We start from the raw sequence: 27,317 nt of genomic DNA on the forward strand, positions 1-27,317 counted from the left end.
CTGTTAATAAGGAATGATATTTATCCCATATACTTCAATTTTCTGTTTTCTAGAAAAATCTGTAGGATTCTATTTCTAAAATACCAGCCAAATGTAAACACTCGCTTAAATTTCTTGGACCAATAAAATTTTCTAATGGATACAATATCTGTTCTTTATGGTATTTTAAAGTATTTATTAAAATTTATAAGAAATATGGACTTAGCCCTGTAAAAATACATATCTGGAATTAATCTAAAAAGTGTCTGCCACTACAGTTCAACATTTAAAGGATAAAGCACCATACATCAGGAATTCAGAGAGGTGACTTTCTACAAAATCTCTACAAAAACTTCTACAAGTAGAAACTATCAGTGCTGTGAAATTATTAACACTAAGGATAGGAAACAGAGCATGAGACTGCTGGGTGTGCAGAAAGGGGGTGGAGGAACAAAAGGACATTGCAAAGAGAAAATGAGAGTTTTCCTTTCCAGTTAATTTCTGTTTTAACCTTAAGTGGACATTTTTTATGCTGTTAGGTATTTTCCTTTTAACAAACAGTAAAGAAGCTGCCTTACATAACATCCACAGAAATCCTTCCCATAAAAAGCCTCAGGAATACAACATAATCTTTACAAGTTCTCCTTTCAAGTAAGGGAGCAATGGCAACCTGGCAGAACTTACAGAACGATGATTCCCCTGAGAGCATAAGTCTTATTTGCACACATTCCTGAGAATCTGTCAACACTTCCCAATGGCACACTGCCACATGTATACACAAAATCCCTATTATTGGGACAACATCACAGATCTACAAGAAACCACCTGTTTTCCTTGGTATTTCCATATACACAGCCTAGAATTCCACAGTCTCTTTTTAGTATTCTATCTTTTAATGCCTAAAATAACTCCAGGGGGGTTTGTTTCACAGCCTAGAATGTTTATTACCTGCATCTTCCAAATTACATACAGTTATATGTCTCAAAATTCCCAGTAACGCTTTACTGATAAGTATTTTTGTAAGGTTTTGAGTTTGTAGTCTTTCATATTGAAAGATTGGAAAAAAATACTTCAACAATGAAAGCTGCTTTCATTTACTTTCAAATGAATCTACATTCTCAATTACATCTTGTCTCACTACAATGACTCTCAAAATGAAATAAGGAGAAAAAAAGTCTTTTAACTGACTGCTATTCCCTGCAAGTTCAAACTGCATTCTTGTAGGGTTACCTCACCTTCACCCTCCTTTTTAAAAGAGAGGTTTCCTGTCTCCTCATCTTTGCATAGCCTTCATAATGGAAAACTGATTGATTTTCTGTTTCCACTATGATTCTATTTCAGAAGTCAGCCTCTCAGTAATGACTTAATTTTCTTGTCATGTATAATTTTCTGTAGAGCAACTGTTTGCAAAGCTTTCTTCATCTTGAGATATTATTGGTTTTCATAGCTCGTTGCAGGTAGGAGCACTACAAGATAATGCTACTGCATTTGATGAACACAGACCACTGAATTCAGTTCATGCAAAATCACTGAATAAAAATCCACTGTTTCTTCCTGCATGAAGTCTGTTCTAAAATAGAAAAAAGAGCTAAACGACTACTCTGTTCATCACACAATTATAGGCATTGATTATGAAACAGTCAAATGCGTAACCAAGTTCAATCTGAAACCATTTCCTTTTCCGAAAAAATCCTCAACAGTTTTGTAACTACCCTTTCTCATTTCAGGCTTTTCAAAACTCTCAGAATGACAGCTCACTGCAATAATTTTCCACTATCAGTACTTAGAAAACAATTCTATGTGAATCCCTGTTTCCATGGATGTTTTGCAACTACATTTCTGGTGTCCTATAGATGTTCCACTTACAATGCCCTCTTACAGCTGGGTCTAGGGGAAAAAAAAAGATTTTTTATCTTCATCTGTCCAGGTACATATATTTTCATGAAGTAACAGGAACCTGACTATTAAAATTCTATGCCTATCTCAATTTGGCTTGAAACTGGTCAAATGCCAAAGAAGCTTTGGCAGAGAGATGAAAAATGTAAGAGAGAAAGCTTACAGACACCTTTTCACCTCAGAAATCAGGCTAAAAACAGAATTAAGGTGTGTCTACAACAGCACTGTATGAAGCAGCCAAGTCAGCAACAGGATCTTGAAACAATACTGCTCTTCAAAGTCATGAACAATAATTACAGATGTAATCCCTGCTGTCAAAAGAACACGACCATATTGAATGTTTAACCAACAAAAAAGAGATCCTCAGGTATACAAAAGCAGATTTCCACATAGTGGGGGATGAATTCCATGCAGCTGAATGCAGACTGTAAAAAGCACAGCATGTTCTCCATCTCTGACCTCTCTCCCTCAGTAAGTACATCCTCCCAGACAAAAGATCAAGGCTTTTGCAGAGATGCATGTTACTCAGGCATTTCAGAAAATGCACATGCTTACTGTAAACTCAAGTACCTTCACTATCCTCTGAAATACAGATTATTTTTTTTTCTCTAATTCCCTTCTAAGGACAAAATGTTGCAAGAGGTGAAGCATGATACAAACACAGTATCTGATCTTGTGGCATACAAACCCAGATCAATATGACAAATCATGGACTGTGCATTTCAAACCCAAAAATGTCCATTGAACCACAATGTTAAGGTCAGTCCATTTCAGGAGAAACAAATAACGCAAATGCCAAGTTAGTATAAATTTCTCCTCCCAACTTTTTAATGTATTTACAATCTCTGTACAAAAGTCTTATTCCTCTTAAAACAGAATTAAAAATTAAACTGAAAAGGAATAACACAGGTTATTCCATAAAACCAGTGTGATTCTCACTGGTCACATACACTCTTCCAGTCATGGTTATTCATCTGGTTCTACTCAGAGAACACTCTGCCAGTTTCCCACACTAAAGTGCTGGAACAGATAAGGGCAGAAACAAAAGCAGGAGGGTCCCTCCCCTCCCATTTAAAGCCCATCTTAACATCTCCAAATCTCGTTTTGCTTACATAGTATGAAAGGACATCTTATTGTTAGTAAATCAGAGAAACATCATCCCAAGAGACAAAAATTAGAAAAGAATGAGCAAATGAGAAAGGAGAATTTTAAAGGAAACACAAGAGTTTAGCAGTTCATTTGATAATGATTCTAACGATAATTGCTTTAGCAAACCTGGGCTAGACATTAGGGAGAACCTTCTAAGGGTGTAGGTAGTCTGGGAGTTCTGACATCCATTCATATGTAGCGTTTAAGAGTTTGCTAGATAAACTTCTAGTAAAATTAATGTAGTCATAGTTTATTTTGACTTTTTAAAAAATTATTTGCACCTTCCAATACTACTACTTGCACTCTACTACTATTCTGAATACTATTATTCTGAATAGTAGCTTAAATTCAGAAGTAAAAACCTGCAGCCCTACCTGTGCACTGTCTTTTTCTGGTGTACCTATTTCAGCAATGCTGACACTCAGGTGCCTTCAGAGCAAAAGGGCTCTTTTCTGCCTTCAGAGCAAAAGGTCCCTTGTCCACAGAAAAGATCATAATTCAAAATAAACAACATCTCTACTGAAGACCACAAATCACATTACTGAATGTGTTCAAATTTTCTCAGTGGCAAAAATCTCTTTACCAAATTCTCAGATAAGGAAGATTAATGTAGGTATTTTAAAACTAACAAAACCTAGACAGCTCGACAAGCAAGAAAAGTGTAACTGAGTGCTACAGATTCACAACAGAAGCCCTGGGAGTTGTTCCTTCATACAACCCTAGTGCTTCATATCACTGGGGGACTGTGAATTTTAACAGACTGAAAGTGAAAACTTGCTATATTTTTATCAGGAAGCAGAATGGTATCTCTGTACCTAATGAATTTTTACAGAACATTAAGGGCTGGCACTCTTCTTTAATACACACATCCCATCCCAGCCACTGTCTTTGCAGTCCTTGCTCTCCAAACAGGGAGAAGCACAGATCTGTTCTTGCCATGGAGTAGCCTACACCGTTTTCATGAAGCCAAACTAATTACCTGTGGCCCATCTGGTTTAAACCAGTAACAGAAGTCAAGAAGGGGAAACATGCCAAGCAATATATGCCCTGAAAACAAAGCATGAAATCTCAGCAGACAGCTAGGGACAAATAAGCCTGAAAACTGCTGTCCTCAGAGCTGAGGCATGCTGGCAGACCAGTCACTTACAAATTCTTAAGTTACAGTGTAACTTTAAAAATACAGTGTATCTAAAACTCTGAAGTCAACATAAGAAATACACATCTGACAAAACCAGATAATCTGACTAGCAAATGAGAAAAAATTAATTTTGACACTTGTTGTATTTACCAGTTCAATTTCTGGGAAAGTCAACTCAGCTCCTTTCATGCTCCTTCCATTACATTGCTTCAGTCTCTTCATAGGAGCCATTTAAGAAAGACTATGCACAAATGAACATCCACTGTGTCACCATTTGCTTCTCCTAATTTCCAAACTATTCGAGTGCCTTTCATGCCAGGGCTGAGTGCCCAGGCAAGCCATGCTCCAACAGCAGAGCATCACGCAAAACAAGCTTGTACTCTGGAACATACGAGCCTCATTTAAAAACTCTAACACACCAAATGTAGCCTTAATTCCTCCTTGCATAAAATGCTCACCATTTTTCTTCTCTTTGTTTTTTGGAAAGTTTTCCAACTTAATACCGAAACTTATGTAGTAATTGCTCTACACCAGCTGGCTCAGAATTGGTAGAGCTACAAATGACAGATATGCAGAGGAATACATTCCACCCTTTCTCCTCTTTGGCTGCTCTTAGCTGACCCACAGATTATTCCAATGATTCTCCCCAGTGGGAATTCAAAACCAGATGCATGCACTCACTTCAGAAGATGTCAGTAGCATCAGACCTTCATTGCATTGATTTTATATTGTAAGGTATAATCTTCAAAAGAGACTGCTCCAAGAATAGATTTGTTCCTCTTGAGTCCTTTCTGAATCTATGCGAAATGCATGGAACATCTCATGGCTGCAGTCAGAGCCATGCTGTACTGAGCTGGCAGCCCAACAAAGAGTAGCAAAACCAGGGAAGTCATCAGCAAGGGAAACAGATGTAGTTTAGAGCCATTAACATGCATTGAGATTTACTGTCACCAACAGAATTCACTTTAAAAAGAGAAGCGAGTGACAGACCTATACTTTGAGCCTTTATACAGGGAAAAAACATGAGCCCAGTAGCATGACTGAGTAGGATTTAATAGTATTACCATAATTTGAAGACATTATTAAACTTGCTCCAGTAACTGATACTCAGTAATCAGTAATAATTTCCTACTGAGTCTTCTGTTCCCCTCAGTATAAATTCATATCTCAAGCTATATCTTGTGATCCAAATCAAACATATTATACAGGTTCTCTAACATGCAATAAAAATGACTACACCAGTCAGTTAGCCTAGACAGCCCTCTAAAGAGACATTTCTGTGCCTTCTTGAGTGCTGAATTTCATGCAGAGGGCCCAATTACAAAATTTCTTGATGTGTAACTGTACTCCCCATATTCCTGACAGTCCCTTTTTTTTTTTTTTTTAGGATACTCACAGGAAGATGGACAACTATGGGAACAATAGAGGGCAAAGTGTTATTACCAACTAGGCACAACAAATATGAAACTGTGCATATTTAACTTTCAAATTTTCCCTCCAATCCCATTTTCTGTATACTGATTGTCCAGTGCAGAGCATATATGATACATACTTAGTAACTCTACAATAAATTAACACCATTTTTAGAATTGCTGGTTTTTCTGTGAGATCATTTGACAAACTGGAAAGAAAAGCCAGAAAGGTTATACATGTGGAAAAATTCATCAACAGTATTAGTGATTCCAACAAAATAAGATTATTATGACCAGGTTTCTCACAAATATTGTAACCTTTCATAATTATAGGTGTATGTATTGGTAAAGCAAAATCCTACTTAATAAACAGTATTCTACAAATTTGGTTGGTTTTGTAATATACTGTTATTTGACATAATCTGGTAATTGGAAACTTCATCTGGAACAAGCAATATGTTTCCTGCTGGTTTAATCCAGCATTATTTACTTACCAAAATTTCAACATTTTACATTCTGTCCCACATAGTCCTTCCTGAGAATGATGCTAAAAGTAAGTGACAGCTCTGTACCGGTTTAGGGCAAATTTGTTAAAGAATCTGCAAAGGAGGGCCCCTCCAGAAAGCGAAACCCACACGGCCCCTCCCCCCAACCGGTTCGGGAAAAAATTCCTCGGAGAGAGGTGGAAAGAACCTGTTTATTTGACTGGCCCCGTACCCCCCAGCACACAAAATGAACAATACCCGATGACACCGCTCTGAGAAAGATGGCAAAATCAGAAAGTCTCTTTCGGGGGTGGTTGCTCTGTTCTCAGTCCCTCCGGCGCTGGGCCAGCCACTGCAGCCGAACCCTTGGTGTTCCCGGGTCCCAGTCCGGAGCAGGTTCGAGATGGTCACAGGAACAGGAGAGGAGAAACAGTCCAGGAAGCAATGTGGACTGTTTAGCTAGAACTAGCTAATAAGCAGAGGCAGAAAGCAGAGAAGAAGCAAGAGCAGAAAAAGAGAGCAAGCAAAAGCAGCAAGCAAAAGCCGCAAGCCCAAAGCTGGAAGTAAAAAAAAAACAGCTCTGTCTACGGCTTGTCTCTGTGTCCTGATAAGAGAAACCCAAACAAAACTTCCACTCTTCAGTGCCGGTCTTAAAGGCACAGAACAGATGAATGGGGATATACAAGCATCATAACGTCACCCCAGGACAAGCTCCCATTTCACTCCAAAACAGACACATGTTAGAAGCTGCTTATAATTTCATTGAATTTGTTTACCATACATTATCATAAAAATTACCCTGCTGTTTACTTGTATATTCTACATCAGAACTGGTACTTGCCAGAAATACTTCTAAGGGAGACAGTGTGTATATATACACTGGAATAGCAAACCAACAAACACATCATTCTGCATACACAAACGTACGGCAAGGCAATTGAATCTGCAGCAACTTCTAAAGATGACAGATTACTGATAATGTAATTACAAGTATCTGTTCACAATCAGTTTCTAGAAGACCAAAGCACCTATTTTCTTTATGCAAACCACTGGTCAATTGTGGCATGCATTAGGCTGAGGAAGTGTGAGGTCGATGAGCAGTTATTCATTATGTGCTCTTCCTACTTTTCAGTGAAATATGTAAGTATATTTATAGGAAAGGCAGAAAAGAGCATGACAGCACTAAGAGAAGGGACAACATGTCTACCCTCCTGCCAATCTTTCCAAGAGGCAGAGTAGCAAAACTAAGCTGGTATCAACTGCTACTGGATAGGAGTAATGAACACTGCATAGATTCTGGTAATTTTCATTGCACAGCAGCTCTACAAAGAAAAGGCTAAAGTACTTAAGATAGTACTTCACATCCACAATGTTTTTGCAGCAAGAATAAAGAATAAACTGAGTAGCTAAAATGTTAATTTTGAAGAAGTGGCAGTTGATGCTTGAACATACTGATAATACATACCTATAGAAGTTTTAAGTAACAGAAAGAGAAGCTGTAGATTTTTTTTTTTCCTCACATATGCAAATATGAAATCCAAAGCTGGGGATGCTTGCTGTATTTTGATGAGACAAGAACATACATTATGTTCAAGTACTTGAAGATAGAGAGTGGTTTGGGTTCCTGTAGCTTTAAAATGAAAGCAGCTGCACTACAGCTGTGCATCCCAAGAAGTCAATAAAGACAGAATTTTTTTCTAGAAGCTGTGAGGTTAAGTGTACCTTTTATCAGGAAGAAACATGTTTGGTTTTAATTTAAATACTGCTTTGATATATGCTGTCAGAAACCAGCCAGGAGATAACAAATCATTCTAGCTAAACTGTGTGCAATTTGCCAATAGCAGCATTTTTTGAGAATGTCACGAGGACAGTGACAGCTCCAGTGGTTTGTTTACAAAGTGCTTCACTCTCACTAATAATCCCCAACACTTTGTCCCACAAGGCTGAATGAAACCATCTTGCTCACTGACCTCTGCTTTGTACTGGCAGGCATGTTATTAAAACACAGCTAAGAACAGCAGCTATTTTGCATACAATTACTTAAATCAAAGATCAAGGTTTGACATATCTGGTTATTATTATGCTAGACTTGACAAAATTACTGAAAGTATAAAGCTACTTTGTGTTACCTGAGGCTTCTTAAACAATTGAAACAATCTCTTTCTAACACTGTCTTCCATGCATTTCAATTATGGTTGATACATACAAAGCTCCATAATTTTAGAGATTTTTCAGCAGATTTTTGATATTTTTTCTCAGAAATGCAGCAGCAGCTACATCTGTAACTCTAAAACTCTTAATAGTGACAAAGTGGGGAAGGTGGGAAATGACAGAGAAGATGCAACTGCTGCAACAGGCAGGAATTTGTCACCATTGCCCCTATCCCTTAAGTCACATGTTCAATCAGATGGAAAGATGACAGGGAATCCTTTGTGTCATATGCCCTGTTTGCCTAAAAGGTTTCTAACAGGGAAGGTAGGATGTGATTCCTGTAATCCATTTCTCTCTTGGGCTCCTGAATACTCCTCAACCAATTCACCTCCTTGTGGAGTTCCCTGAGGGCTTTCCAGTTCAGGAAACTCCCTGAGCAGCACTGGAGTGCCCCACCACAGATCATGCTGGCAGGGCAGCCTCTCACCTCAGCACCTGAGTTTACTTGTTTACTTCACAGTTTACTTTCTCTCTTTTATGGGTTCCGTACAAAATTAAGAGATAAGGAATCATCTGCTATTCAAGGAGCAGCTACTGTCTTGTAGCCTGAAGAGAGGTGTGTTAAAAAGATATCCATCACACAGGCCAAACTGCCTAGTGAATATCCTAACCATCAAAATGTCAATAAAGAGGATAGTGTTATATCATGAAGTGACACAACCAATGCCATTTGCACTTCTACTTTGCCCAAAGCATTGTACTTCAGGGGATGATAAAAGCCCAAGGAAAGCAATCACTAACAACCTAAATATAGGGTTATTTAACACTGTGTTTAAAAAAATTAACAGCTTTTAATGAGTGTATACTGAGACTTCACGTATTTATATCACACGTGTAAAGTCTGTAATAAACTACAAATGCCATATTTATATCACATGTCTAAAGTCTGTAGTAAACTACAAATGCCAGGAAGGCAATGGTTATGCAGCCATGAATAGATTGAGAACCTCTGTGAAGAAAACACCATATCTACAGCTTCCAGGTACTTTTTGTCTTTGTTCTTTCTCACAAGACAGCAAGAAACAGAAAAATTACTGATGCTTCCTCCAATGATAGCTTATGTATATAAACCTTATTTTCTTTACTCATTATTTTCTTGATAATATTTGGGAAACACAGTGGAAAAAATGGTTGCTGAACCTGGACAAAACATGCAATAATCTAGTCAGATAAAATTCAATTTACTTGCACACAGAAAAGAGTTACTACACAAAGTCTCACTTTTTGTTTTGAGAATACATTCATAACATTATAAAGAATTTAAGTACAGAGAAACAAAATAACTGACCCAATGCCTATGACTTATGAGAACAGGTGCAACCAAATTTCAAGGTGCATTTGCCATATTTATTTTTCCCCCCAACATAGTTATGCAAGTGCATATTTAGGTATAAAGGTAGTGCACTCCAGCACAGATATTCTATTTGGAAAGAGGTTTGTGAAATCAGTATAAAAACATTCATACATCTTTACCCAGTATAAAACACTGAACTGCATATACTTAAGGCAGGAATTTAATCAAGCCCAGGATTAGTAGGACCAATGGAGCTAGTCACCATGAGAATGGACAGAATATGCCTGGCTACCCACTGACCTTATTGAAAATGATACCCATAGTTTATCCATGCATGTTAAAAGCAGTAAAATTCCAACTTTTTGAGACATTCTGTTAAAAGACAGAGTGGAAGTCTTCACCAACTCATCTGCTCTAGCAACCACTTAAACACCACTGGAATCCTTGCACGTCTCTTCAGACATCTGTAACTGCAAGACTCCAATCCACAAGGGAGAATTACATACACACACTTCATAAAGAATAGCTTTGGCTCCTGCTGTTCCTCTCTCTTGTAAATCATTAACATTTGCGGGAAAATCATGCAATTCCTACACATCAGGTGGATGAAAACACTATCTCAATCTCAGTTTTCTATCATGGGAGCTCTACATGCATTCTCTGTGACAGTAAAGCTTGCTAGAGAGATTCCTGCCTCCTAATCAACAACCAAACACATTCCCACGTCTTGATTACCCTTGATTATGCCAGCTCAACTGCCTCTGGTTAATGTTGTGAAAAGCTATAAAATGTGTGGATTTAATAAGAGTGAAGTTTTCTTTTAGACCAGAACATTTTACAAACAAACCAAAATCCAAAGGCACCACTGGAACCTTCAGTTACTAAAGCAAGGTTCAGTAGAGGACTGGTCTCACTTAGTTTTTGTTGCAGAAGTTGAATTTGAGAAGTTAAACAGATGATCCAACATGTTTTCTTCCTGCATCCCACACTTGATCTCATGGGCAGTGCTGCATTTTCCAGATGGGTTTTCCCTATGCAAACTGGTATTTTTAGCTCTTAAGTGTCTCCTTTCAGATAGCGTTAGCTGAGAGACTGCTTTGATCTTAATGCATATCAAAAGAGTCTAAATTACAAATTCCTAAATAAACTGCTTACATTTGACTATGCTCTCTTTAAATTTTAATCAGGGTAGAACACAAAAGGGACAATGCTTCAGCTCCTAACATCCCAGTTGGGTAGGATATTCCACATACTGCTCATGTCTCCTCTATCAGTCTATTGCCAGCTGCTGAACTCTGTTCTATTATTTCATTCTTGATGGTACTTATTTCCATGTTTTTTGCTGTATTTTTGATTAACAGTCTACAGTGATTCCAAAAACTAAAGGATGTAAGATGCATTAAAACACACTTTCAACCATGTGGAAATGTTAAAACCCAAAGTGAATTTCAAGACACGAGATATTTAATACACAGTAGGAAGTGATTTTCAGTTCAAGCCTTGTATCCTATAAATCAAATATTTTCAAGTACAGCTGCTATCCAAAAAGTCAAGTAAGGTTGAAAGAAAATTTCAGAATTCTGATTATTGATATCATTAAATCAAATATATTTCTAAGCTTTAAAGTATACATGGCCATTGTGAGTGTTTTAGGATGTTTCTGTAAGATATGAATCTATTTGCAAAAACCTATTTACTCAAAAACTTTGTGGTTTTTTTTCTAGTTAATGCAATTAGAACACACACATAGAAGACAGAGATAGGTGGCTTATGTAAGGTTATTGATTGAAAATAATGTGAATAATGAATTCTCCTGGGCCATAAGGTCTATGAATAAATCCCAAAAACTTTAGGAATGCATAAAAATATATATATAATTGGTTTAGAGGAATGAGACTCTCTTTTAGATAAACTGCAACTGTTATTTCTCACAGTTCCTCTACAAACAGGCCATTTAGGAACAGGCATGTAAAACTTATTTCAGATTAAAAATTGCACTTTAGACAAGCATCTCTTTCCAGATCTAATAGTGCATCCCTAAATCCCAGTTCAGAAAGGTTTCAGAACTGTGATCTCACTATTGTGCCAATATTCAGGACAGCAGGAGGTACCAATGACAACACAAGATCCAAACTTCAGTGTGGTGTTCAACACAGAAATAGTCCTGAAAGATAGTTATCTTAAAAATACAAATTCTGGTCCAGGCAAAATGTGTTTAAGAATACAGAGGTTTTACAGAGGCTCCAACTCTTGTTTAGGGACTTAGAAAAAATAGACTGTAGAGCCCCACATGACTTACAGAAACAAAGCAGAGTTAGGTCCCTCTGGCTGACCTTGCTAAGGTCAGTAGGTATCACAATGAACAGGAATGTTGAGGTTTATGCTATTCTCCACTTTCTTCCTACCACCAAAACACAAATGCACTTCAAATGTGAACACTGTTTATAGCAATTACTTAAATTCTACCAGAGCATGCATTAGCATTTTAAAAAGCATCTGTGTGATGCAGTGACTGATGAGGCATTTTAGAAAAATGTTTTGAAATGTTCTCTTTTTCTTTACCTGTAATAAAATAAAACTAATAGCAACAGAAAATTACTTTTTAAAGTAACTATCAATTGAGATGAGATGTAGGACATAAGAGGGCAGCATGAAAGACTGAAATAAATGATAGCCAGGAGATAAGAAATAATAATTTTGCATTATTTTTGATTCAATCATATCAGAAGAAACTCAAAGTACTTGACAGCACACTGAAAAATCATGTGATGCAAAGGCATACCAACACACAATTTTCCAGAGAAATCTGCAAAACTTTAGAGGATTAATGATCCAGAACCAAGGTCAAAGCATAGGTGCTTGAGGGATATGAAGGAATCTCCTCAAAATGCAGCTAGGCCTTCAATCCTTTAAGTAAAGGACTCTGCACAGGTAATATTTTACAGAACTGCCTACTTTACCAATTTACATGGAATTTATTGTTTTCTTCTACCACAGTCTTCAACACATTGTTTCTCTCTCTCTATCAAAACTGCATGGCCAGCCCCACACAGGAAGCAAAAGGATTTTTACATTAAACGATCTATGACAGCATATAAATCAGTTATAGCATGCAACAGAGGAAAATACAAATAAACAAGAAGTACCCTCAGAAGTACCCACAGAAAATAAACTGCAATCAGATTTCAGACAGCTATTGAAGAACCAAATCAGGTAGATATTGTTCTGGGCTTACAGTGTTAAGATGGTAGGAAGTACCTATATTCAGGAATTTGTTTGGATGGGGTTACATTACTGACCTACAGAAGTAGTGACACCACAGTTATAAGGCAGATGCCAACTGACCTCAGCACATGGACAACCTTTTAGTCACCTGCTATAGGAACACTGAATCTTTTCAGCCAGATGCATTTAAGCCTGCACAGATAGCTGTAAGCAGAAATGCTTTATTTCCCCAGCATGCTATAGGACCTCCTTGTAAAACTCAACAAAAACTTGAGGTCATTGCAGAGAGAAGTCCAGCCACAGAAGCAACACTTACCAGACTGCTCAGACATTAAATTTTCTCAGCCTTTTAGGCACTTTGAAAATGAATGTACACTGAAAGATGTGACAGCCTACAAGAAGTTTAGGAGGCTGTACAATACTGTCCTGAAACTGTGCTGTTGAACAGTCATAATCTGTACTGGTTGTGAGCCTATCCATACTGCTGTACAGCCCAATGCAAGAAAAATAAGAAATTGTCATACTTCTCATTAGCTGTCTACTGACTCTCATTTGAAAAAGTACTTAAAAATGCTTCTCTGTTTGACTTACATTACTGAGTTTTTATATGCAGGCAATAGGGTTGCTGAACATCTCAAAGGAAGAAAGGAAACTTGGGGGAAAAAAAATAATCTTTCATTGCCAACTATGCAATGGTTAGCCAACTGTGCACTTGCATCTGGAAAAGCCAAACACATCCTGGGCTGCACCAAGGGAAGTGCGGCCAGCAGGTCAAGGAAGGGAATTCTGCCCTTCTACTCTGTTCTCATGACACCCCAGCTGGATTGTGGGGGAGAACAAGGTCCAGCATAGAACCTCTCCTTGTTGGTTCCTCTATCACATCAAAAATTAAGAGGTATGTATGAGAGCACATAGTTACCAAGACTATTCAGTGCAATATGCATGGAGAAAGGACTACCAATCAAATCCAAATAATGTCTTCTGCTTTTAAACTGCATAGCTGTAAACAAAGCTTTGAACTTACTGTTTATCAGACAAGAAAGTATTTCACACCTGGAAACTGCCATCTAAAGAGGAATACTCACCCTGCTGCAACTGCAGGAGGGATGACCAGTATGAATTTAAGTTGTGCTTCATGCAGAGCTTCAGAAAGGTGAGTGAGCAAGTGAATCAACTCCCTGAAATAGAAATATACTATTAGAGGGAAAGGCAGGAAAACTACTGCTATATATTGACAAGAACAAGTAACAGTACTAATAATTGAAAAGATGCAGCTGGCAAGAGAGACAAACACAATTTGTTGCAAATTATCATAGCAGAAAAAAACAATTAGGAAGACTGATTAGGTTTACTATCTTTAAGGACTATGAACACTGCACTGCTTGAGACAGTCTTAGTTTTATGGGAACTGGTGATCACCTTGGGGTTCTAAGTGTTTCTTAGCTTTATTTTATTTTTCTAACATTGTTAGCATATTAAACAAACCAGCATACTTTATCAAAGCAGCATACTTTATAACTTCTTGAGGTCATTTTTGGTGAAAAAATTAGACAAATAGAAGAAGCAAATTTTGAAGAAAATAAAGTTGCCGCTGTGTTGCTGCACACAAGAATTTGTGAAGATACTTTCACAGCAGAACATGCACTCTTCAAAGGGATATTTCTGAGGCCTGTGTTTAGAAACATTTCTTCTACTGGTTCTTTTCCTGTATAAGTAATCCTTTTGTTTCTCCATACTTCACTGTTTCACTGAAACAAAATACACATTTGACAATGTCATATCTGGAAATAGCATCTTCTGTCTACATCATTTAAATAAAGACTTCCACAAAGGCTGATATTCATATCCATATTCTTGGTATTTCAATAGTAAAATAAACTTTAAAATTCTTATGCAAACTGGTTTTAGCACTTCTAATTGGAAGTTTGATGTCAATAGAAAACCCTCTAATCTGCAGAAACTAAGTTTAATGTCATCTTAAGAGGAATCCAAGAATACCCTAAATTTGCACTACAAACATGGCCCTTCTGAGAGCCTTTCTTAAGTCATTTGATTTTTCAGAACAAAGTTAACTTTCCTATTTTTCACCTGGCCATAAGGGCCCACAAACACAGTCAGATGATATTAGTACAGAACTCTAGATCTGTTTAGGACTACACTTAAACCAGAACCAAACAGAAAGCAACTTCACCATCCATTCCAGGAGGCTGAAAGTGCTTAAGCAGGCAAGGCAGAATATACAAAAGCCACCATCCCAGCTGTTTGCCCCACTTAAACTGGATCAGACCTGAACTCTTAGAAACAACATCTTGGTACTGTCATGCCTTTCAAGGCAGTATAATCCTAGAGATATTCTCCTGAAGCTATTGCTCTTCTAGATAATTGTCCATCACAGTGATTATGCTTGAAACAGTATCCAAAGGTAACCAAATATTTCCATTTTCCCTAAAAAGATTTGATGCCTGATGAAAACTTCCTAGGACCTACAAAAGCCATTACTCTCAAAAATCCAGGCAAACAAACAAAGCATGTTTTATCACCTTTCCAATACCAGCAATATTTTGTGCTTACAATTTGAGAGCTGCCTGTGCTGAACAGCCCTTAACAATGAGCTATCACAATGCCACCTGTATTTCTCTTCTAGGGGAAGACAAGGGATTACAGGAATAAGCTTTTGGTCTGTCTGCAGCATGTACTTCTGCCATTCTTGCTTTGGGAAAGCAACAGTTTTCCCCCTGTTACTTTACCATATGCATTCCACATTAGGAGTGTCACTATTAAGACAAATCAATTATAGCAAAGAAGAATCCTTTTTCACAGGAACCACATTAAAAAATTACAACACTAAGCTAAACAGACATTTATTGAAACAAACCTACACATCTATCACAACTCCCACATGACATAATCTTATCAAAAACCATAATCAGTATTAAAACTAGGTAAGCAAGCCTTCCCACTGATTTGTATCTCGTGGCTTAGTGACCTTTTTAACTAATTATGCCTGAACTACAGTATAACTCAACTTTTATTAGATGTCAGAGATGCTATGTATAAAATAAATTTGACCAAAGAATCAATTCCTCTCGCTTTGAGATTATTCTACAGCGTTCATCAGTGGGGATCTCTCTTCTCTGCCTGGCTGCCTTTGTTAACTGCAGGAGCTTTGAGAACTCTACTCCATGCAAAACATTTGCTGACTTTAACTCTTCAGAATATGAAGGGACAAAAAAACCTAGCATAGGTACAGAACAAGATAACTTTTCCATTTAGAAACAAGGTTAACATCCTTACTCCCATTCTGCACAGGCAAAAAGTGAGCACAAAGGCAGTGACATACCCACAAAAACACCGACTGCACAAAGAAAGTCTTATTTTGAAATATATAAGTGTAGAACCATAACCAACAACTGTAAACACAGGACATATTTGTGGTCTGGAAAAGGGGTGGGAATGCAGATTGAATGCATTGTTGAATGCAGTGGAAATGCATTGTAGGTGTTCTCATGACTCTAAAGCAGGCTACATCTTATAGCCACTTCCTACCCTCCCCCCACAAATTTCAATCAGTATTGATCTGGCTGAAAAATAATTACCTTCAACTTGAAGAAGGTCAAGAAGAAAAAGAATGGCCAGAAAACTGCAGATTTTTGCTCAAGAAATTCAAATTAGTATCCATTTGCTAACCTGTCAAGCCAGGGTTCTGGGTCCTGAAAACTTTCTAGCAAATCAGGCAGGATTAATGGCTAAAGACTGAATCTAGGCTCACTTCCATGTGTGGCCAAGACAGATGATGTAAATCAAATGTGCACTTCTCCCTCTCCTCCAAAGAGCAATAGCAGAACATTCATTTATTGTGCTATAAATTAAAACTTTACTGTGTCCCAACAGTGTTTTCCAGTGTTTTAAATGCAATATTCTCCAATGTTACCATTGGCAATTTTGAAAGAAAAGCTACTGACGTTTTAAACATTATAATGAAGTACAGAAAAACAGGAATAAAATCAATCTTTCCAAAAAAGCTTCATTAAACATTTACCAGACACTTCACTGTAGTCAAGTTTAACTTCAGAGTAGCTACTGAAATATTGGCAGCTTTAAGATTCTATCTTGAGCTAACTAAGGTCTACTTCATTCATGCTATTTCAGGCCTTCTCTTATCACTACTATTTGGTAGGTCAATTTTCCAAGTGTTTATGATTTCAAAGTACCTTGTCCCCTATAAAGCTTTCATCACCCATAGTTTGTGGCAAGTTTATTTTTCCAAAAATCACCTTTTCCAGCACTGCTGGTGTACTGTGTTTTGAACACCTTGTAGAACAGTTAACTTCAGTGCACAAGAGTGGGAAGTCAATGCATTTTAAAGGCCTTGCAGAAGATAGGAAAGGTTTTCATATCCTTCCCTTCAGTTACACCACCCTTCAAAGCTCTGCAGCTTTCCAACTTCAGCCACCTTTCTGCACAAATTGGGAGTCACTGCTCTCTAAAATTTATGCCTTGTCAAGAAAATTGGACAAAATAAAGCTGTCTACTTGAAAAAGAAATTGCCCTTTTCTGCCATTTCACTGCCTAGTTAATACCAAGAAACTGGAGTGAATTATGGCAAATCTTTGATTAACAGATTAATTTTTCAGGGACTAACATGAAGGATACAACTACCAGAAGAGTTTTTCCCCCTATACTCCTACCAACATTAATAAGATGCCTGAAGGTCATCTTCTGCATAGAGTGACAAAAAAATCACGTTTTTCAGATTGATTCTGTGTGATGGCAGTGCCATCTGTCAAGTAATGCTGGACTGATCAGAATATTGTGTGAATTTTTATGTAGCCTGTGAGAGTATTATAAGTATATTATGCCTTTTTCATAACATATCCAGGTCTCTGGAGAAAAATAAACCCACCCAGTAAACCCACAGATGTGGTCTTATCTAGCTGTTAACTAAATAAGGAGGAGAGCCTTTGCATGCTCACACCTCTCAATATTTCTGCCATGTACATTTCTAAACTTAAATGCCATGAGTTAATAACTTGAAATATTTTATTGCAAAATCAGGCAAGAAACTTTTAGGAAAAAAGTTATTTAAGAAGTAGGTTTAAACTGTAAGAAACTGCAAAACATATTAGAATTGAGGTATAATCTGCATAGGATAGCTCATTTAGATTTATATTAGGAGACTACTTTCCTGTGTGTTAGGGTAAAAGGTGGGCAGCTGAACCCTTTTTTACTGTGCAATGATTGCTAGCATGAAAGGAAGCAGCATCCCTTAGATGCAGTCTTTCATCTCCCATTAAATTTGATGTCACTGTGATTTGTATATTAATAATTCTATTCCCAGAAAACACAGGGAAGAAGTAGGTACCAGTGCTACAGAGGGTACTTCAAAGTATCTGTATCAGACATCTGCAAGAGCCTGAAGTGGTCACTATAAAGCCCCCAAAAAAGGCCCACACAGAGGTATCAAAGCAATTCGGGTTCTTCAGATGAAACAGGTGTAATTTCTAAAATTAAGAACCTAAAGAAAAGAACCTAATGCCATTTTAAACAAGTGAAAATACACACATCATGCATTGCTGTGTAGGACTTGAGGGACCAAAGCTCCTACATGAACAGCCAGAGAAGAGGCTGCTCAGGATATCTAACATGAAAGCAGGCAGATACATTCAGGCAAACAATTCTCTTATAAAAATTGATAATGCTGATAAATCAACATTTAATGAATATGCAAAACAAAGCAGCACAAAGGACTTACATAATTTAAGACTTTAGTCTGCAAAGCATTACAGAACAATTCTATAACCCCAAACCAGAATGACTGAAAATGTTTTGGTTCTAGAAAAAAACCCAAACTAGTTTGAGTTAGTTCTGCTTAAGAATACACAGAACAGAAGGTATTTAGTGAGCCTGAAACCACAGAATTTCATGTTTTAGTAGATGCCAGCAGCATAACTTTTCAGCAACATTTCACCTCATCTGTGATGCCAGCTAGAATTAACAGGAAACTGAAGACTCAGATAACTCCTTGGGCCTCAAAGGAAAAATTTGCACTCAATTCTGAAGTTGACTTGAGTACCCCAAAAAAGAAAGGTTTTCTAGAAACACACAAAGGGCTGAGAGAGAAGTGTCTAAGTTTATTTAATTTTAAAAGTGCTCAGTGATCACAGGCTCTTTAAGAGGCTGGTCACAGGATTTATATGTTACTGAAGAGTTACTCTGCTATTCTGTTAGATGAAGATTCTTACATAATTTAATCATCACAAAGCTTTTAGGCAATTCTTAAGCCCCAACATCAAGGGAGAGCATGTGTTATGAAAATGCCCATCCAATATTCAGGTTCAGCTATTGAAAAAAGGTATCTCATGGGGACACTTACTCACCTGAGGTCAACTGAGAAGAGACCTTCAGCTGCAATTAATCCAGCTTTCTTATGTATGAAATAGTTTTTAAATCATAGCCCAGTTTCTTGGTGAGTTAGGACACTAATCATCAGGTTTTTAGATTCTTTTGCAGACTCACCTGCTCCTGGGTGCACTCTGCTAGAAAGTATCACTGCACATTTTCTTCAGAGAGTGGATGCTGATTTTGTAGCTGAAACACTTTATCAGGCACAAATATTCCATAAGCAAATCCCCCCACTGTCACTTTAAGCTGGATAAAGAAACCTTTATCCAGCTTATCACGTACTGTATCAAGTGTTCCTGCACCACTAAGGCAGTGCATTGGATAGGATCTCAGATCTTTTCCAGAACAGTTAAAAACATCACAGGAAAAATTTCCATAGCTTTCCCCTTAACACAGATATATGAAGTATATAGAATAATTGAGTGCCATTTATTAATTTAATGGCTAGGTATGCACTTAATTTAGGTTTTGAAAAATGAAAACCATAATGATTCTCTGTGAAATATTTTTCCTAGATTGACACCACTGCTCTAACATCGCATAAAGCAAGCTGGCAGCTGCAGGGTATACCCATGCATTTTTATGCACCTGTGTTGAGTTTCAATAACCTGTTGCTAACTGCTTATGTGAGATTATTCCTTGTATGTCAGGGAAAAAAGGGATTTTTAAAAATGTTATTTTAAACTAAAACATGTTCACATTAAATAACATGAATAAACTCTATTAGCTAGGCAGGTTTCCTTGTATTATCAGACTGCTCTGAAAGTAGTTCGAAGGCAAAATATCTGTTCCCAGGAGCATCATTATGATCTTTAGTCCCTTTAACTAGAAGCAGGTTAAGCTACTTCCAAGCATTTGACCTTGAAGGATCTGAACCAGGAAAGCCTACACCTCACCTAACAGTTATGACAGATGCTATATTTGGAGCATGCACAAATACTGTCCTACAAGCACTTCACCTCTCCAAAGGATTAGGGTTCACCTCTGTGCTGACATCTCTTGCGAACTAATCCCCACCTTTCCAAGGTTAAGAACTTGCTCTACTACCGGTGTTTGCCACTTTCGAAAGACACAAGCTGAGGGAAGATCAGGTGTGACTCATGTTACAATATTGCCACACTGTGGGCTAAAGGAGGCATTGCGCTTCTCCAACTTCGCTGACAGGAACAAGCGAAGCAAAGACCACCCATGCTTATGCAGAAAAAACTGCTCTGTTTATAGGAAATGAAATGATTAAAGTAACAGCACTCAATGTGAAAAAAATACGGGCTTGCCACCGTAATAAATGCACTTAATTTTGCCCCTTAAGATCCGTTCTAAGTTGTTCCCTCCAAAAAACATTATTATGGAAAACTCCTGGGCATTGGATAGCCAAGCCACTGAGTTTCAAAACTAGTGACAGGAAAACATAATCTCAAAATGAAGACAACAGTCCCACAACTTGGAAGCATCATAAGACAAAATTACCATGTAATGACGTGAGTCTCCTACATTCACAAAACAGCTGCAACTGCACGCTGAGCCCAGCTTCAGCTTTCTGTCTCAATTGGCGTAAGTTAGAATGCTGCAAGCCCAACCCAAGGCACTGCTCAACCTAAACATCCCAACCATTTCTAGGGACACAGCAATAAAAGGAGGAAAAATCCACTGATGAGTTTGCAATGAAGCACTTAGATCAGGTCTTGAAATGGAAGAAAACCTGCAGTTCCTAACTTCTGTTTCCCTTTATGCTTTCTTGGCAAATAATCTCACATTTAAGTTAGGATAATCCTTCAGTGCTGTTCACAGTGGCCACACACAATTACACATTACCTACTCAGAGAAAAGGATCTAGTTACCATTATACAGCATGAGAATAACCCTGTCCTTTTCAGACAGATAGTGATAGGAGGTGGTGCTTCACCTAAATAACACTCAGGTAACTGAAGGCTGAGGCAACTAAACAGCATTATCTCCTGTAATACTAACAGTTTTTATGACAGCTGTTTTTCATAGTGTCCTTCTGGAAAAAATGTCCAGCACACAGATAAACTGTGCCATGGAAAGGGCCCTGGGGTCCTCTTCATGGGAAGCTGGGTCTGAGTCAGCAGGGCCCTGGCAGCCAGGAGGGCCAACCCTGTCCTGGGGGCATCAGGGACAGCATCACCAGCCAGAAAAGGGAGGGGATTGTCCTGCTCTGCACTGGGGCAGCCTCACCTCCAGTGCTGGGGGCAGTTTTGGGTGCCACAATATAAAAATGACATGAAGCTGTTAGAGAGTGCCCAAAGGAGGGCCATGAGGAGGGTGAAGGGCATTGAGGGGAAGCTGTGTGAGGAGCAACTGAGGTCACTTGGTCGTTCCAGCATGGAGGAGACTGAGGGGAGACTTCATTCCAGTTACAACTTCCCTGAGAGGAAGAGCAGGGGCAGACACTGATCTCTTCTCTCTGGTAACAGTTGTTGCATCAGAGGAGGTTTAGATTGGATATTAGAAAAAGGTTTTCTACCCAGAGGATGCTTGGGCACTGGGACAGGCTCCCCAGGGAAGTGCTCACAGCACCAGCCTGACAGAGTTCAGGAAGCCTTTGGACAACACACTAGGGCACATGGTGTGACTCTTGGGGATGGTGCTGTGCAGGGGTGGGAGCTGGACACACGATCCATCCTTGTGGATCCCTTCCCGCTCAGCTTATTCTGTGATTCTGTGAAACAACACTGTTTTAAACCAACATTACTCCTGGAAGAGAACAGTATTTTTACCAGGCCACAAATAAACTCACCCTGGAGCTAATAGAAAAGTCTGCTTTGCTCATGTGTTTCATTTGCAATACAGCACATTCATGCCAGTGTGTTTAAAATGATCTTCAGTAAGTCTTACAATGACAGTTACAGTCTGTCTTATATCTGTGTTAACTAATAGGAAAACTATTGATTTTACTTAAATACAGTAAGCACAGTAAATAAAATGACCGCTACCACCCACTTCTGACTGGCAGTTACTAATTGCTTCAGACACCTTCTTGGCTACTTTATTAAGACACTGCACTAGGTTCAGAGCTCACGATACAGATTAGCTCTTAGGAACAACCTGGCAAATTACCTAATTATAAGCAGGAGTATACAGCAGAAGGATTACTCATTGCAGGGAAATTGATGGAGCCCTTTATAGAGCTAAAAAAGATTTTGCAGTTTCAATTTTTTGTTCCCAAGAATTAATTTTATAGGGAAAAGGTAGGACTGCTAACAGTAAACTCAGTTTGAGAAGTAATTAATATATGCCATCAGTCAGCAGCATTTGCCCTAACCAAAATAACCTAAAGTAACCATTTTTTGAAAGGTGAAAGCTTTCCATAATGAAGTTTGCATTCTGTGCATCATTCTTGAAGCTATTTTCCCCCAGACATTTTAGGTAACAGAGATCTGTAAGAAACACTGTGCTTTACAGAAATGGATGCCTGAATTTCCTGAGAAACTATCACAAAATCTGCAGATTCCTGCACCGAATAATTATTTCACCACCATATTCTGCCTTTTCTTTGCGAAGAAGAAGTTTGGAGTTTGCCTTAGGTCTTGAAAGTGTCACACAGTTCCAAGCCTCAGCCAGTAACCCAAACCAAACACTGTTATGATAAAGGACAGTGCCAACGTGGGAATAAGTGTGCAACTGAGGTATCCTCTATGTCCTCATACAAATTACATCATGCAAAACTCAAGAATGAAAGTCTAACACAGCCTGCTAAACCCACTGTGAAGATTGTGATGTAATCTTTGATCTCATGTAGAGTGAGGTAAAACCCTCTACTTCATTGTAAGACAAGCAGAACAACCTTTAGTTGTTCTAGAATTAAGTGTATTTATTTATAAAGACATACTCAAATCAACATGGACAAATTAAAAAGATGCTTTAAAGGAGCTGATTTTTAGGAATTGCTTCCTATAGATTTATACTCACATTCGCTTTTGATTTCCCAGTTGACTCCACACTTCAACTACAAAGCCATCAAAATTTTCATTCTAAATAAGGAGAATTGTCAACAAAACACAGTTAATGACCACGCAGTTATTTTTCTTGTACTATTACAGATTGAACATGCTTTGTATTCTTACACCAGATTCATCTTTAACACAGCATTTCATGAAGAAGTCCAAGAGAAATTTAAATCATTTAACAAACACAAACATGCAAAAGTTGAAAATCTCTGTTAGTTATCCATCATATCTACTTTTACAGAAAAAGCCAATATTGTATTAGAAAAATTCAGACACTAATGAAAGGTGGTTGTTAAGCAAATAATTTGACACACTTTTACTTGTATATCAGGGAAAAAACTCATTATCTCTTGAGTCTGAAGACACAAATGCTAATTCAGCATAGACATGATTCCAAGTATCTCCCATAATTAGTCTCTCTTTTGATAATTTATTCTTAGCATGATCAAGGATACTGTTGTACTTGAGTTGACATCCTTAAGAAGTCAAGTGTTACTGAGGACTTAAAACTGACATATTGATTAAAAATTTTAAGAAATTACTCAGTTTAACTGAGTACATCCAACTTCCTCTAGAGCACTGTAAGATTTCTTTATGTCATGTAGCAAGTGACAACTCTTATTCTGACAATAAATAAACAGGCTGCCATGAATCAATCACTAATGCTGAATGTCTTTTGGGTGCAGCTTGTCTATTCTCACTCATGGGATAGCTCAAAAGGCATTAAGAAAGGGGTTGGCCAGAAACCGTAGCAAAATTCCTTCCTCCTCTCCCTAATCTCTTAACATTTTGAGGAAACTGGTTGATCAGACCTGAGCAAAACTGTTCAGTAATACATATCCAGTGAGTGATTCTTGGTATTAAAAGTGGTTCCTTAGCTTTACCACACTGAGCCTGAATGCATTCCTGTACAGAAAACAGCACCCATTGCACCCATGACTCTTTTACTGTCCATCAGAAAATACCACTAAGCAGTATAGCCACAGCTCAATAATTATATTTCTAATAGAAATGTAAAAGAAATTTAAAGCAGGCAAAAATCACGAGTGCAGCTGCCAATGACAACAAGGTTATGTTGATCAGACTGATGTAGTCCCAGGTTAGACTCACAGTCACCTGCACTGAAGTGTTGCTACATTTCATATTTACAGGAACTGGGCACATACTAAGACACACTATCAAGAATCCTGCCTCATTATTGCTTTCAGCAAATTCTATTTCATAGAATGCAAAATCACAAGAAATGAGAAAACATCTATTACAAAAGGAATCAAGTATCATAAACAACAGTATTATAATCAGTATTATAAACATCATAAATAGGGTTTTTTACCTTGGCTAGCAGAACCATGTTCTTGGAAAGCTCCTCTATCTCATCTTCACTGCCAAAAACACTCTCAAAGTCTTGGTAAGTCCAGCCATCAAACAAAATTCGAGGCACTATCAGGCAAAGTAGTCATCAGTAGAGAAAACAAGGAATTTATTATTTACACTGGAAAGTTTCTGCAGAAACAGAATACAGCGGATACAAGCAGAGATGCCACTAAAAATCATATCCCATGACTGAGATCATTGCTTTTTCACTCTGACCACCTTCAGCAGCATAGATGAACTGACACTGTAGAACATTCTTCTTCATTTTAAGTTTAATGATCAGCACTGATACAAGTTTTAAGAGAAGGTATTTTCATTTGATTGAACAATCTTAACTGAACTACCACTCAGGGCCTCAAGTAGAGTCTTGAACCAGCAACAACACAAGACACCAGTCTTTAAGTTGTGCATCTGTTCTACCACAATAATGAGGTAGAAAAGTTCACCTCAAACTCTAATTTACTTCATACACAGCCCTACATCACTTCACTCTTCTACTCAACTCAGTGCCCTAAGACAAATTTTTACTTTTGGAAAGCACTTGAGCTTATGTGAATTTTTTTTCTAAAAACACAAAACATTAAAAAAATAGTCATGAAAACTGATGTTGGAAGAGTTGACAATCATGCCCACAGGAAACGGCAATGGATTTTATGGAGCTATGTCTAAGCCCCTTCTAACTACCTTGGTTGTAAAAGAGTATTTTAGAAGAATATAAAGAGATTTCAAAGGCTTTATCCTCTGGCAACTGAAGTACGTTAAAATATCTGACTGAGCATTCAATTTTTCTAATACATTCCAAATTTCATACCCCCTTCTGAATCAAGAAGCATTTCACAGTTCCACAGAATTCTTGCTATAGACAAATGCAAGAAGCACAGCAGAATCTCTACAGCAATGTTTGCCATTTTCCCTAAAGACACAATGCAGCACATCCCATGAGTTCCCAGCTTCAAGGGGAGAAGAGACAAAGCAGATCTTTTCTATCATGCAGGGAAGTCTGACTGACTGACTCAGATTTGGATTTTTTTTTTCTTTTTAACTACACAGAACCCCAAGCAACAAGTTTGAAGACTTCTTTCCCCAGGGAGGCACACAGTGTTATATACTAGTATCGTTCCATGGAGGGCACTGTAACCCAGGATTTATTCAGAGAAAAGAAGCTAAGGCAAAACATAAAGGCATCAAGAGGGCCAACAAGTCAGTTACTTAACTATCTACACTTAACTGCTTTAATTTTTCTTCTCAGACATCTTCTTCATACAGCTGTGCTAAGGTAATCTTCCTTCCTCCCATACAGACCTGGAAGAAAGTCTTACTTTCCTCTCCTAGAAGCTAAAGAAGATAAAAAGCAAGCAAACAGACATAAACCAGAGACTCACCTATTTTTATGTTTTTGGAGGTTTTTCTCACATCTTTCATCCAGCCTGTCAAACAGTATCAAGTAAGACAGCTGATAAAATATAAATGATGTTGACAATGATAACATATTTTCAAGTATTCTTCGAATGATGTAGCATAGCTTCATTATACACATCTTCCTGCCACAGACCAGGAGTTTATAATCCACCCAGACAGAACATCTTGTGATGCACAGAATCTGAAGGCATGAACCTGCAGCACAGCATTCACTACAGCCTTACAATAGTCCCCACCCAGCCCCTCCCTGCTTAGTTCTACCTCACTATGGAAAGCTACCCCAGTGCCTACTCAGAATAACACTTCTGCAGCCATCAGGCATCACTGGGAGGAATGTCTGATTTTTTCAGATAATACTTCAAAGTGTCCCATTCACTCCTCCTGGCAGCCATTGCATTAGGATGAATTTGTTAGTAGGCACTACCGTGGTAAGAATTATAGCTATTTCAAATGAAATTTCACATTCAATCAACTTCAAAACCATGAACTAGTACATACTAGCTGAAATTTAATCTTGCTGACACTTTCCTCGCCATGAAGAGAAAAAATTCTCTTCAAATTAAATTTCTCTTCCCTTTCTAAATAAATTCTCCTAAAGCTTTTGCAAAGGGAAAAAAACAAAACCCACAACAGGTAAACAACTGCACAATACAACACCCAAGACTGTTTTTCCCTGTACAAGATCTTTGTCCTTTCATTTTTTTTAAGAGGGGTTTTGTGGACAGCATGGTGGAAAAGCCAATCATTCTACTTACATTTTTTGACAAATAAACTATGTACACTTATGGAAGCAGGTGAGGACAGAAAGAAGTTCAGTCTGAAGAAAACCCAAAAAAATGTAATGGATGAAAATACTTCACCACGTGGCAGAGCCAGCAAAACCCACCTAGTATGCCAAATCTACACAGTCTGCAACAATACTGCAATTCATATTCAAAGGAAAAAAAACAACACCTTGATCAGCATCATGGAGCCCAGTGAACTGGAACCTTTCCTTCCCTCTCCTCTTCACTTGTAACCAAACCGGTGAGATTAGTGTAAATTTGTTTCCAAATATTTTAGCAATGTCATAACCATGGTTGTTCCACTAGAAAAACAAAGGAGACAAAAAAGTGAGAGACTCAGAAGTAAGATATACAGTTCACTTCACTTTTGACTGATATAAACTCTTTAACAGAAATGTAATCATCTGCTAGATCCTTACTTGTTCATTTGAGGAAACCTGCTGGGATATTGCTTTCATTTAAATAAAAAAGTACTCCTGAGCTACAGCAACTGGCTTGTAGATTCCCACACAGTTTTGAATTTACAGACTCTGAATTTATGTTCAAGAGAACTTGAGAAAGGTGAAAATTTATAGGGCAC

At 37.9% G+C, this 27,317-nt stretch overlaps 1 protein-coding gene across 2 annotated transcripts in view; it reads right to left on the reverse strand.

Moving 5' to 3' along the window:
• CHID1 (chitinase domain containing 1) overlaps positions 1–27,317 on the reverse strand; it is a 98,263-nt gene that overhangs the window by 65,463 nt on the left and 5,483 nt on the right. For both annotated transcript variants that reach the window (XM_064714280.1, XM_064714281.1), the window contains exons 4-8: positions 26,907–27,039; positions 25,916–25,960; positions 24,493–24,599; positions 23,122–23,183; positions 13,875–13,967 (exon numbers count right to left, since the gene is read on the reverse strand). In XM_064714280.1, the coding sequence (XP_064570350.1) occupies positions 13,875–13,967; positions 23,122–23,183; positions 24,493–24,599; positions 25,916–25,960; positions 26,907–27,039 (440 nt within the window). The remainder of the gene's footprint in view (positions 1–13,874; positions 13,968–23,121; positions 23,184–24,492; positions 24,600–25,915; positions 25,961–26,906; positions 27,040–27,317) is intronic.

The sequence above is a fragment of the Zonotrichia leucophrys genome, chromosome 5 (assembly GCF_028769735.1).
Source record: "Zonotrichia leucophrys gambelii isolate GWCS_2022_RI chromosome 5, RI_Zleu_2.0, whole genome shotgun sequence".
NCBI classification, from domain to species: domain Eukaryota; kingdom Metazoa; phylum Chordata; class Aves; order Passeriformes; family Passerellidae; genus Zonotrichia; species Zonotrichia leucophrys.